At 37.1% G+C, this 12,724-nt stretch overlaps 1 protein-coding gene across 5 annotated transcripts in view; it reads right to left on the reverse strand.

Moving 5' to 3' along the window:
• The window catches only part of LOC149260348 (Aldolase-type TIM barrel family protein), a 321,369-nt gene that overhangs the window by 192,185 nt on the left and 116,460 nt on the right, over nucleotides 1–12,724 (reverse strand). For all 5 annotated transcript variants that reach the window (XR_016258202.1, XR_016258208.1, XM_089420335.1 and 2 more), the window contains exons 4-5: nucleotides 936–1,044; nucleotides 669–805 (exon numbers count right to left, since the gene is read on the reverse strand). Coding sequence is in view for 3 of the 5 variants with exons in the window: in XM_089420335.1 (XP_089276461.1) it covers nucleotides 669–805; nucleotides 936–1,044 (246 nt within the window). In the remaining 2 variants the exon portion in view is untranslated. The remainder of the gene's footprint in view (nucleotides 1–668; nucleotides 806–935; nucleotides 1,045–12,724) is intronic.

Below are 12,724 nucleotides of genomic sequence, written 5' to 3' on the forward strand. Positions count from 1 at the left end.
GTAACGGGAGTAAATTTGGGGCAACAATAACTGGAAACAACTTCAAACAAAAGTTTAGGTAAGTACTTACAAATGAAAGGTTGAATTTTAGTTTCTCTGGATATTCTGAGTATAAATTTTGTTAAAATTCTGTTAATTTTCCAAACTTAGAACTTCCGTGAATTGATAAATTTTGGTTATGAATTCACTGTTAAGTTAAATTTCATCATTTTCTGTTATTATCTGACTTAGGGCATTAAAATTTATAAAAATATGCCTCCATACAACATAAGAAAAAAGGGTGCAAAGGTTCGTTGGGTGAACAACTTATTAAGATGCTAACATGGGCAACCCAAAGGGCAACTTGTGAGACCTTAAGTTGCCTAGTTGAACAAAATTTGGCACAATAAGTTCGCATGTCATTACATATGACTTCCAACAACAGAATTGTTGACAAATGATATTATAGATCATTGGGGATGGTCTTCAACCTCCAATCCAATCACGTAATCACTCAACATCTCAATATAATATATCTTCTGGATCTTACTTGTCTTCAATGTATTAGCAATGACTTTTGTTTCCATTTATAAGGCATACTATGCATATGAACATGGAGTAAACTACCTCTAGATAACAAACTCTGCAAACTATGCTATCAACTTACAAAATATAATAAAGTCATTTACCTCCCATGAACAGCAATAGCAGAAACACCCATTTTCTCAATTCTCCGTGCCAATTCAATTGTATCTTCAGGTGATCTGAGTAAACGAATCTTACATGTCACCGGTATCTCCAAATTATTTCTTAATGTTGTCAAAATCTAAAATGAAAGCCAATTTGAATTCATGTTAGCCACTTCCTTCTCAAATTCATTCAACATTTTAGCAAATAACTAAAGTATTTTTCTTATCATATTGATGAAATGAATATATAACATAAAGTTCAAGTACATCATGAATTAGCTCTGGCTTGGCTAGCAATGCCGCACCCATGCCTCCACTTATTGAGAAGGATTTGGGACAGCCCATGTTGACATCAATTGCTGCAACATCTTTACACCTGAAATGAAACATTCAAAATTAAGATGCTATAGTGACAGTATGATATGCTATTTCAAAAAAAAACAGTACACAGCATTTTCTTGAATGTCTATGTAGAGGGAGCATTTTCTTGAAGTCCAAATCTAAATAAAAATCTAAGCCAAATATAATCCAGTGCCATAAACCTTCTAGGCTTGACATAGCATAATCAGACAAATAACAACTCGAGTAAATCATAACAAAGAAACAATGGTTGATATAATTAAAAAATTGGTCTTGGACTTGAGAAGAATTTGACGAATGCAATGAAGGTAAACATGGATGAAAAAGTTATAAGTATTAGGAAGATTCCTAGCCCTTCACCATATTAATAAATGACTTCCCATCCCAATGCAAAGATGATTAAATCTACAAGATAAGCTAGCATTTATAATTTGAACAAAACAACACAATCCCTAAACAATGGCTAGCTATTCCTACAAGACATATCCCACAATAAATAGCATACAAATAGGAGCATGACATCTAACTGAGAAATAAATCCTTACAATTACCTATCCCATATCAATCTAATGGATTATATGAAAATGTTTGCTTACTCCCAAATATAAGAAATAGGATGTAACAAACAAAGTTCGTATACGCTCTGATAACAATGTAACGAACAAAATGTGTACTTTAAGTTAAATAGTCCAGAAGACTTGGAATATGAAAATATCCATTGAGGACGCAATAATATATAAAATGTATTGAATAAGAATATGATATGATGAAAATGCTACACATGAGGGCCCGCATATATACCTAGGCAAGTGCCCTCTCACGAATGATCATGTCCTTAGAGACATGCCTCTTCTATACTAATCACTAATTAATCATTTGTTTATTATGATTTATTTTTACATTATTTTTATATATATTATATTTATAACATTGCCTTCCTCTTCAAACAGCTTTGTCCTCAAAGCTTACTGATGAAAAGGCTTGATCTTTTTTTCTGTTTCGAATGTCTTCTCATCTCAAAATTGTCATCTTCGTTGATACAAAACGATAAGATCCTTTGAGTGATAAACAAAATAGTCTAATTGAGAAAGGATCTAACCATCCTAAATCAATCTTCTGCAGAATCTTTTGGTTATTGAATATTTCGTGTGAATTGTTATCACAAGACTGAATTGCACTAACATCAGTAGTTTTCGGAACATAAGTTCGTTGTTTTTGTTCTGAATGATACAGATATGCAGTCTGATTTAGTTGTCTGCTTTTTTTATTCAAATGTAGATAGGGAGTTCTTGTGATCTGATTTCTTCTTAACTTGTTTGCATCATTTTCCTAATTTACGTGAAGTATCTGATTTCTTCTTAACTTGTTTGTGTCATTTTCCTGATTTACGTGAAGCATCTGATTTCCTTTAGCCATGGAAGTTGTGTGGTGAATTGTTGGATCTTCACTTGAAATCTCCATCGTTTGAACTGCAACATCTGAATGTGCTTTTACTTCCACTAATTTGTCATTATCTCGAGTTATGGTAATGACTAGATCAGTATTAATTCCTTTTTCTTCAACTTGAATTTCTACATTCGATCCTTCCTTCTCGATAAGTCATTGTACCTTCTTTTCCAATGACTTTTTGTCCTTCTTAAGCTTCTTAATTCATGTCAGTAATTTTTCACTGTGGTCTTTAAGTCGAGAAACTTCTTCATTTTATTAGAATATATCTCTATTTAGTAATGCTCAGTCTTTTAGCTGTTTCTATTTTTATTCTTTTAGCAGTTTCTTAGATGAAACTGTTTGTTCTATATTCTACATAGAAACCTGATGTTTCTATTATTGTAAATATCTTTGTATTATCATTGAGCTGTTTGCTCCAGGTTAATCAATTCATTCGATATTCTTTTACATGCGTGTTTCGCACTGTTTTATGGTATCAGAGCAAGGTTAAGAGATTTCTTGAACAGTAAATCTCTCTGCATCGTAATCTCTTGAGTCCTTTCTAAGGTCGAGCCCTCTGTAAGCCAGGCAGCCTTCACTGAGTCTTAGCCTCGACTTTGCTCGCTGTGATAAAAGCTTACAGTCGTCCATCTCGATACAGAAATGGATTCTTCCCTTGCATGATCGTTTTTATTAAGGAAATAACTTTGTGGCGGTGACTGTTTTCGTGGGAGCGGAATTTTTTTTGGCTGACCAGTTTGCTTGGAATCGTGAATCCGGCTATCTTCTTCTTCGCCTGGCAGCTACTCGACCACAACGTGGAATTGCTCAGCAATCGTGATCCAGGTGTTTTCTCTCAAAACTCATTTGTTTTTTTTGAAAGTCGGAGTCGTGGGTTGAAAATTCGATCTGCAGGCAAAATAGTGGTTTTAGTCTCAATTGCTGTCAAACCCGTGGATATCTGTGGATACGCGTGCAATTTGAAACTTGTGGATAGATATTTGACACCTGTGGATATATATTTCAGATCTGTGGATACATATTTGAAAACCGTGGTCAATATATACATTTTGAAACCCGTGGATTTATACCTCAGACCCGTGGATACATTTTTGAAACCCGTGGTTCATTCTGTGGATAAATATTTGAAACACGTTGTTCATATATACATTTGAAACCCGTGATATATATTTCAGACCCGTGGATGCAAATTTCAAACCCGTGTTTATTTTCAAACGCGTATATGCCTGAGACGTGACGTGAAATATATATATACGTATATACCTGAGACGTATATATCCGTGGTGTTTGCCGGCATACCTGAGACGTGAAATATATATACGTATATACCTGAGACGTATATACCTGAGACGTATATATCCGTGGTGTTTGCCGGCATACCTGAGACGTGGTGTTTGACGGCATAAGTGGAGTGGTGTTTGCCGGCAGTGTAAACGTGAAGCTGAGACAGCACATATCCACATAAAGGTATTTTCAGATCCACGTAGTTTCCAAATCATAGTGACGCCATCTTCCAGATTCACGTGGTTACGTAGCGGTTTGATTAAAAGTTTATTGTGATTTTCTTTTGAAGTGGTGGGACCAGAACAGCGTATACAGCACAGCTTGGACAGCTTCAGTTTACAATTTGTTAAGGTTATGTGTCTCGGCCCTTATTTCCTGTTTCTTTATCTCTGAAGTTTGGCATTTGTTTGCTCAAGGCTGCCTGTGAAGAATTTGTTCTGCAGCCTGTGTTAAACCGGCAGCTGTATAATCAATAAAATCACTTCAAACAGCAGTGTAAGACTTGTGAAAGAAGGGTACAGCTACAGCAGTGGAATCTGCTCTATTGCCATTTTTTTTAGACTGTGGAAATATATTTTGTGTGCTGGACTTCTGTATTGTCTTTGAGAAAATGGCCACGCTCACCAATCTGATGTTAGAAGGAAATCAAGCCTTTTACGCCTTTATGGCTAAAAGGTCTTCAGATCATGTTCCTTCTTCTGCATGGTACATTGATTCTGGTGCATCACGCCATTTCTCTCACAGGCGTGACTGGTTTATTGACTTCTCACCTTTCAGTGATTCCGTGGTATTTGGCGGAGGTGAAAAGTACACAGTAGCTGGCAGAGGTACAGTTCAAATTCAGTCTGGTGGGCGCACACTCATATTTCTGAATGTATACTATGTTCCTGGTATGGAAATTAATCTGCTGTCTGTCAGCCAGATTATGAGGAATTCTCCTCAGCTTGATGTTGTGTTCAGTGCACACAAGTGCTCTATTATTGACAGAGAGACTAGTCTAACAGTTGCTCTTGGCTTAGAGGACCATGGTCTATATAGGCTACTTGACACCGGTGACTCTCCAGAAGTGGCTCTAGCAGCACGTGTCTCTCCCATCAGTACTCTTTGGCATCAGCGATATGGGCATCTAAATATGCAGTATCTCTCTCAGCTCTCTCGGGAGGGACTTGTGTCAGGATTACCTGATATTCAGACTCAGCAGTTAGGGGTATGCGGCGCCTGTCAAGCAGGAAAGCAACATCGGTCTTCATTCAAGAATGGAGAATCTTGGCGTGCATCTAAGGTACTCCAGTTACTTCACGCTGATATTTGTGGTCCTATGAATACAGCTTCTATCACTGCTTGCAAATATTTTTTACTTATTGTAGATGATTTCAGTAGAAAGATGTGGCTGTATTTTCTAAAAAATAAATCTGATGCACTTAGTACCTTTCAGAAGTTTAAAACCTTAGTTGAAAAAGAGTCTGGCTGTAACATCATGACTCTTAGGACCGACAATGGGGGGGAATTTTGTTCTTCAGCTTTTGCCAATTTCTGTGATATTCATGGCATCAAACATCAGTTAACCGCACCCTACACTCCTCAGCAGAACAGTGTTGTCGAGCGCCGCAACCACACGGTTGTTGAAATGGCTCGTTCCATGTTACAACACAGGAGTGTTCCAAACAGATTCTGGGCTGAAGCAGTATTTACTGTTGTTTACCTTCTTAACAGATCACCCACTCAGGCTGTTACAGGAAAGACTCCTGAAGAGGTTTGGTCTGGCCGTAAGCCTAAGATCAGTCATCTCAAAGTATTTGGCTCAGTTGCATATGTTTGGATTCCAGCTGCTAAGCGCTATAAGTTGGATTCCAAAAGCCAGAAACTCATGATGACAGGGTACAGTGATCATCACAAAGCCTATAGGTTGATAGATATAGCCACTGGTCGTCTTAGCTTCAGTCGGGATGTAGTCTTTGATGAGGACAGAGGATTCTTTCAGCAATGTTCTGAGGATCAGCCTCACAGTGTTCTTCTTCCAGTCGGTCCACCTGATGGGAGGGATGATGTAGCATCAGTATTTGATAATACTCTATCTGAGCTTCCTCCAGAAGCTAACCCTCCTCTTGCTGTCCCTATTGCTCTTGAGCCTTCTCCACCTCCTTCTGATATTGGTTCCTCTGCTCCTGATATTGGTTCTTCTTCTCTTCGGCCTAAATGGTGGGCTAAAACCATAGGTGATCTCCGGGATGATGAGCTCCTTGAAGGTAGAACTTCTAGACATAAGAACAGACAACAGTCTACAGTCAATTTTGCTCTTATGGCTAACATACACAGTATTTTTGAGCCTCAAACCTATTCAGAGGCCAAGGGTACATCTGAGTGGGAACAGGCTATGGAAGCCGAATTCCAAAGTCTTCAGAAGAATCATACATGGACACTTTCTGATCTTCCTGAAGAGAAAAAACCCATAGGCTGCAAATGGGTGTATAAAGTGAAATACAAAGCTGATGGAACCATAGACAAGTATAAAGCTCGTCTTGTGGCTCGAGGGTTCTCACAGAAGGAAGGCATTGACTATGAGGAGACTTTTGCTCCTACAGCCAAGATGAGTACCATAAGGCTTGTGCTTGCCCTAGCAGCTCAGGTCAATTGGAAAGTTCATCAGATGGATGTAAAGAGTGCTTTCCTAAATGGTGATCTCCAAGAAGAAGTCTACATGACGCAGCCTCCAGGATTCAAGGTTGCTGGTCAAGAACAGAAAGTGTGTCGGTTAGTTAAAGCAATCTATGGATTGAAACAAGCTCCTCGGGCTTGGTACATGAAAATTGATCAGTACCTGACAGATCAGGGTTTTCAGCGGAGTCCATCTGATGCAAACCTGTATATCAAGCATACTGGTGATGATATCTTGTTTGTAGTTGTCTATGTGGATGATCTTATCATTACTGGCAGCTCTGCACATTTGATCCATGGGATCAAACAAGATCTATGCAGAACTTTTGAGATGACAGACTTGGGACTTCTTCATTACTGTCTGGGGGTTGAAGTGTGGCAGACTGAAAATCAGATCTTTCTTTCTCAGTCCAAGTATGCCAAAAATCTTGTGGAAAGGTTCAGAATGCAGGATTGCAAACCGGCCACGACTCCTATGGAACCAGGGCTCAAACTTTCAGCACAGTCATCCTCTCCTCTTGTGGATGAAACTTTATTCAGGCAATTAGTGGGCAGTCTCATCTATCTTACTGCTACCAGACCTGACATCAGTTTTGCAGTAAGCTACATTTCTCGCTTTATGTCAGCTCCTAAAGCTGATCATTGGATAGCAGCAAAGCGGGCGCTACGATATGTGCGTGGTACTTCTGATTATGGCCTCTTATATACTCGCAGCTCCAATCCTATTCTCAGTGGCTACACTGACTCTGACTGGGCCGGTTCGGTTGATGACCGTAAATCTACAGCTGGGTATGTGTTTAGTCTAGGATCTGGTGCTGTTACTTGGACTAGTAAGAAGCAACAGGCAGTGGCTCTCTCCTCAACAGAAGCAGAGTATCGGGGAGCAGTTAAGGCAGCCTGTGAGGCAGTTTGGCTTCGTCGTATGCTTGCAGATATGCATGTTTTTCAGACAGGGCCTACTTCTTTGTTTTGTGATAATCAGGGAGTGCTCAAACTTGCCAAGAATCCAGTCTTTCATGAACGAACAAAGCATGTGGAAACTCACTGCCACTACATTCGACAGCTGGTTGAAGACGGCTCAGTTCAGTTGCACTATGTTCCCACAACAGAGCAGCCCGCCGATATTTTCACCAAGCCTCTTGGTCCTGATAAATTTGTAAAATTTCGCGGGTCTATTGGTGTTGTAAATAGATTGAGCATTAAGGGAGGGTATTAGAATATATCTCTATTTAGTAATGCTCAGTCTTTTAGCTGTTTCTATTTTTATTCTTTTAGTAGTTTCTTAGATGAAACTGTTTGTTCTATATTCTACATAGAAACCTGATGTTTCTATTATTGTAAATATCTTTGTATTATCATTGAGCTGTTTGCTCCAAGTTAATCAATTCATTCGATATTCTTTTACATGCGTGTTTCGCACTGTTTTACATTTTTGTCAGCAGTGATCTTGTCAACTTCTCTTTGCATATTTTGTAGTACCTTTTTACCTTCTTGAAAAATCACTTTTGAAATATTTTGTGTGTCTTCAGATGTTACTGAATCTGAATTCAATGTAATGTCTTGCAGTGTTATTTTTTTCTTCCTGTAGAAAAATGTCAAAAACTTATTTTTCATATTTAGGATAAAAGACCCTAGTGATTCCATCCATGGTGAAACCAAAATAACGTCACCTTGATCCTCCCACAAAGATCAAATGGAGAATTGAGATATAAAAGTATAGTCGTCAATGTTTAATTGTAATTCGGTTACGTCATATTGTTTTCTATCCCAACAGAGTAATTTTTCAATTATATTTGATTCGGGAATCACCAATTCGTTAGCAAGGTTAGAGTTTATATGATTTTTTCCTTCGGTGGGAGAGATAAAAATAATATCATCTTTTCCTGCAAGGGTCCCTTTCACTGGAGCAGCAATGCGTGAGGTTCCTAAAAATCGTCCATTGCTAGTCTCCATTTTACTTTTTTTTTATGAACTTAGGGTTTTAAAATAACCCTTTCTAATCTTTGGATTTTTAATAATGATACTTTTATAAATGAATTTCTTTATATGAAGTATTAAAAGTTTGGGTAACTTGAATAGCCCCCTTTTTTCCTTCTTCCTTTCTCACCTTTATATATATATATATATATATAACTTAATATTCTTTTAACTTATTTCCCTTTATAAAACCTTGAGCATATGCATCGTATTAACCCTGACACTTTATAATATATTTTATTTTAATATATATACCACTTGGCACTATACTTGGTCTCAATCAACTTTTAATGCCTATTTCTCTAAAAATCGTTAGTAGTGTGTTAATTTTTTTTATTAATTAAACAAGGTAAATTTTTAATATAGATCATGTAATATGGAAGGTCAGTAAATTTGAATAGATGGCTACACAGTACCGATGTGACTTCATATGGTATCCATGGATGCACTCCCGAATATACAAAGACGTCTAGGTAAAAGACGACAGTGTGATGGTTTGATGGCAGCGCAGGAGCAGTCTATCAATTGGTAGCAATGCAGTAATGATATTGGAATAATGAACGTAGCTCAAGACTAGTGATGAAGTTGGTGGCAGTGGCAGAACTTGTGATGTGAGACGGCGTTGGTGGAGTAAACACGTCAACGTGCAAAGTCGTGGTCTCGTAGTTTCGCAAGTGGATAGTGATTGTTATAGCTGTGTTGACTACTGGAGTGGCACCTGATGATTATATGAAAACTCCATGCCCAAGGATGATCCAGAGGACACTTGTACCATCAGATATCATCAGTCAAAAGAGTTTTTTAACTCTACTTCTATCTTCTCATCATCTTTCTTGTACCTAGATTCCACACTCTACAGAGAATTGTAATAAGTCATACTAGTAATGATGAGTTTTTGAGTCTGTAACAGGCCTAGGATGTTGAGACTCCATCAGCAAACGAGTACACCTTGGAGTGTTTTTTTAATCTAGTTAATTATCCCTTCTTTTTCAGAGGCGGATAATTTGTTGGGTTTTTCACTCACGTTTTACCCCAAAGCCAGTGTGACGGTTTAAAGATTGGGCCCCTAACACATCTTAGTGTCTAGAGTCGATGTGTATTAACATACTAGATCACACAGAAAATTTCGTGGAATTTGGTTAGTTCTAGGTAGTTATTTTTTAATTTTTTGGATAAGTGATGTCTAGAAAAGTTGTATGGGGTATGAGTAATGAAATTTACACCTTTCACCCTCAACTTTCTACTATGACACACTTTGATGGGTTAAAAATGTGTTTTGAACCCTCAAAACCCACTTTTCCAAAGTTTAGTGGAAAATCTAGCAATTAATTAAGCCAGAAATTAAATAAATGGAGAAAAATAAATATCCACACATGCTAAATGTTGTGGAAATGAAGTGGAAAATTATGGTGGAGTTAAAGTGAAGGCTCAAGGTGATGTGAACTCCTAAAATCAAGGAAATGACATGTGCTCAAATAAAATCGAATTTCTGACATTAAAAGAAAAAGTTGCTTACTTGGAAATTCGAATTTGTGAAGTTAATGCACATTTGGGAGGATTTGGGAGAATATTTGGTGGATATTTTTGTGGGAAATTGTTCCCACATGGGTTACCACCCATATACACTTGTCATTCTATCATATAATTCAAATTTGGCACATAAGGAAAGAAGAAAATGATGTCCACTTGCCAGAATTCGATTTTTACACTTGGCATTAGAGATCCATTCAACAAATTCGAATTTCTCTTTGGGATTGTTACCTCATGCCACTTGTTTAATCACTTTTACATTGGGATTGGCCCCAATGCCATTTGTCATTGTCATTCTTCATTGGGATTTGCTCTCAACTCTCTTTATAATAGAGCCATGGGCTCCAACATTGTATCATGTAATACGAGCTATTGTGCTTGAAGAGACTACGGGATTGTATTCACTACTTGCAATATAATACAACAGTCTTTGGGGTAAAGCGTGATGGTGTTCTTCTCCTTGCATGTGTGGTAAATTCTTGACTTGTTGTTATGCTTCTATTTATTTCTTCATGTCATTATTTCTTTCATGCTTGCGTCAAGTTATGTTAGTATGCAGCTATCTCATATTAGCATAAGAATTAATTATTTGCTTTAAGAAAAGAAATCTTCTAGTGGATAATAGATGTATCTTTAGGAATTCTTTTCACTGCACTTATTTAATTTCATGTCGATTTAATGATTTGTGGTGAAGTTTTGTAGATGAATCATTATTTGGTCAAGCGTGAGGGGAAATTCTCGGAGGAATCAACCAATTCTTGAAAAATATTCAAGGATAACCTGCATGTTTTGAATTCCAAAGTCTCATCCATATCTTATTTGTGCCTTGCATGGATTCTTTCAAGTTTCTTAAAGCTTTTATTTCTTGCATCAAAATATAAAACTTGTAAAAAATTATTTTTTACGTATTGTACTTCATTTATCAATATCTAGTTATTTCAAAGAGCTAAGTCATGGCTAGTCAAAGAGGAGAGTTTGCTCATACTCTTTCGCCTAGCCTCTTGTAGATTATTTTTGTAGCATACTTTGTTGTCATCTTGGTCTAACATTTGAGTTATTTTTGTATCCTTTTGAGCAAGATAGTTTCCATGCTTTGATTTGTAGACTTATTCATCTTGAAAGCATTTATAATATCTTGTACTAAGTTGCTAACAATTTAGTGTTTCACTTTTCAGGGTTATTTTGGCTTTCTATTTGAAAGAATTTCACTTCATTTTAAGCAAAATACAATTTCATTTCTTAAAGAAAAAATACTTGGAAGCCACTGGTTGTTTATGTATTTCATGCTTATCTTATGATGGTTATTGCTCATATCAATTTTTTGCTTATAAATCTTAAAGAGATAATCTATTTAACTCTAACAATTCTCCTAGAAACTCACATCCTTTTTAACTTAAATTTTCATTAGGGACCACCCCCCTTAGCTAACCTAGGAGATAGCTCAAACGGAGAGAGTCGGGATTAGTGTGACAACGCTTTCTCTGAATTCCCTGCCACCAACCACACCTTGTGGGGTTGAAGGCTTTTCTCACTGACTTGTAGGTAGGTGTAGGGGGCAGGGTCAACAGGCCGCAACGATGACAGCGGCTTGGTGTTGGACGGCTACCATGGGGCTTTTGGTTTTATTTTATTTTTTCTATATTACTGTCTTTTTTTATAATTTTCAAAAAAAAAAAATTCACTCCTCTTTTTTTCGACTTTTCTTTTTCCTTCTCTTTCATTTTTGTTTTTTTAATATACATATATATTTTACTTTTTTTCTCTTCTTTTTTTTTCAACAGCCAATGGACTAATGACGAATCCAATAGAATGGAGAACCTCCAAGTATGTAGCAAAACGCTTAAACTGCAACAGCAATGAAGTTGACGAAGAGTCAATGGCCAAAGGCCGGATCAAATTGGCTTTGTGCAGCGGTTGAGCGGGCAGAGGATCGAACAGCTCTCATGGTGAGTCCTCTGTATTTAATTTGTTTCAATTCAACTCCAAAATGAGGAATAAAAATCTTTGTATTGTACTCATATATTTGCTTGAATTTTAAAGGAGCTAGTACAACCAGATTGATGGGTAATCATTGTTAGAATTTCACCTCATGACATCAGATCTGCACTCGTAGAATTTAAATCCTATAACCAAGTTCAAGAACTTCTGAAAGACCTATCAGAACATCAAATCTGCATAAACCAAAACATTGTTCAAAATATTTAACACTGTAGACGTTGTATATCAGGAGGTTAGATAATTACAGCAGCAAATTGATAATAGATCTAAGAAAAGACGGATCAAAAAACCAGATCAGTAAACTAGCTAAGCACCAATCCAGCTGCTTATCAAATCAGACTAATTCAGCTATGAAAATCCAATCAGCACATATTAGTTCAGAAACAACCCAGCCGTAAGAAGAGTTATCAGATCTGAAAATGTAAAACCAAATAAGCATGCTGAGCAGTAGTCCACAGAAGAGATATCAGATCTGGAAAATTAGATCAGCACTTAACATCTGCAACAGAAATCACTTCTCTTTCTATAACAATGAAAACAAGATTATGTACAGTAAATTGACTTCTCCCATGCATACAAATGCAAAGCCAAACAGCTTCTCATAAGCTCGAAAAGCAAAGTTCTCTAACTAGAAGATCACATATAGCACCACTCTTCACTCTAGCAAAACAAGCAATAGTGTAATGAAATGATGTGCCCCTCCTTCCTTTCACAGAGTAAGAGAAGTGAGTTGCAAGTAAAAGGTTAAACCCTAGACAAGGTCGACTAAGCTTAAACAACTCATGCACCCTCCAAGATAATCT

This window comes from Pinus tabuliformis, chromosome 6 (assembly GCF_031772625.1).
Source record: "Pinus tabuliformis cultivar Carrire ecotype Pingquan chromosome 6, CPIR1, whole genome shotgun sequence".
Taxonomy (NCBI): domain Eukaryota; kingdom Viridiplantae; phylum Streptophyta; class Pinopsida; order Pinales; family Pinaceae; genus Pinus; species Pinus tabuliformis.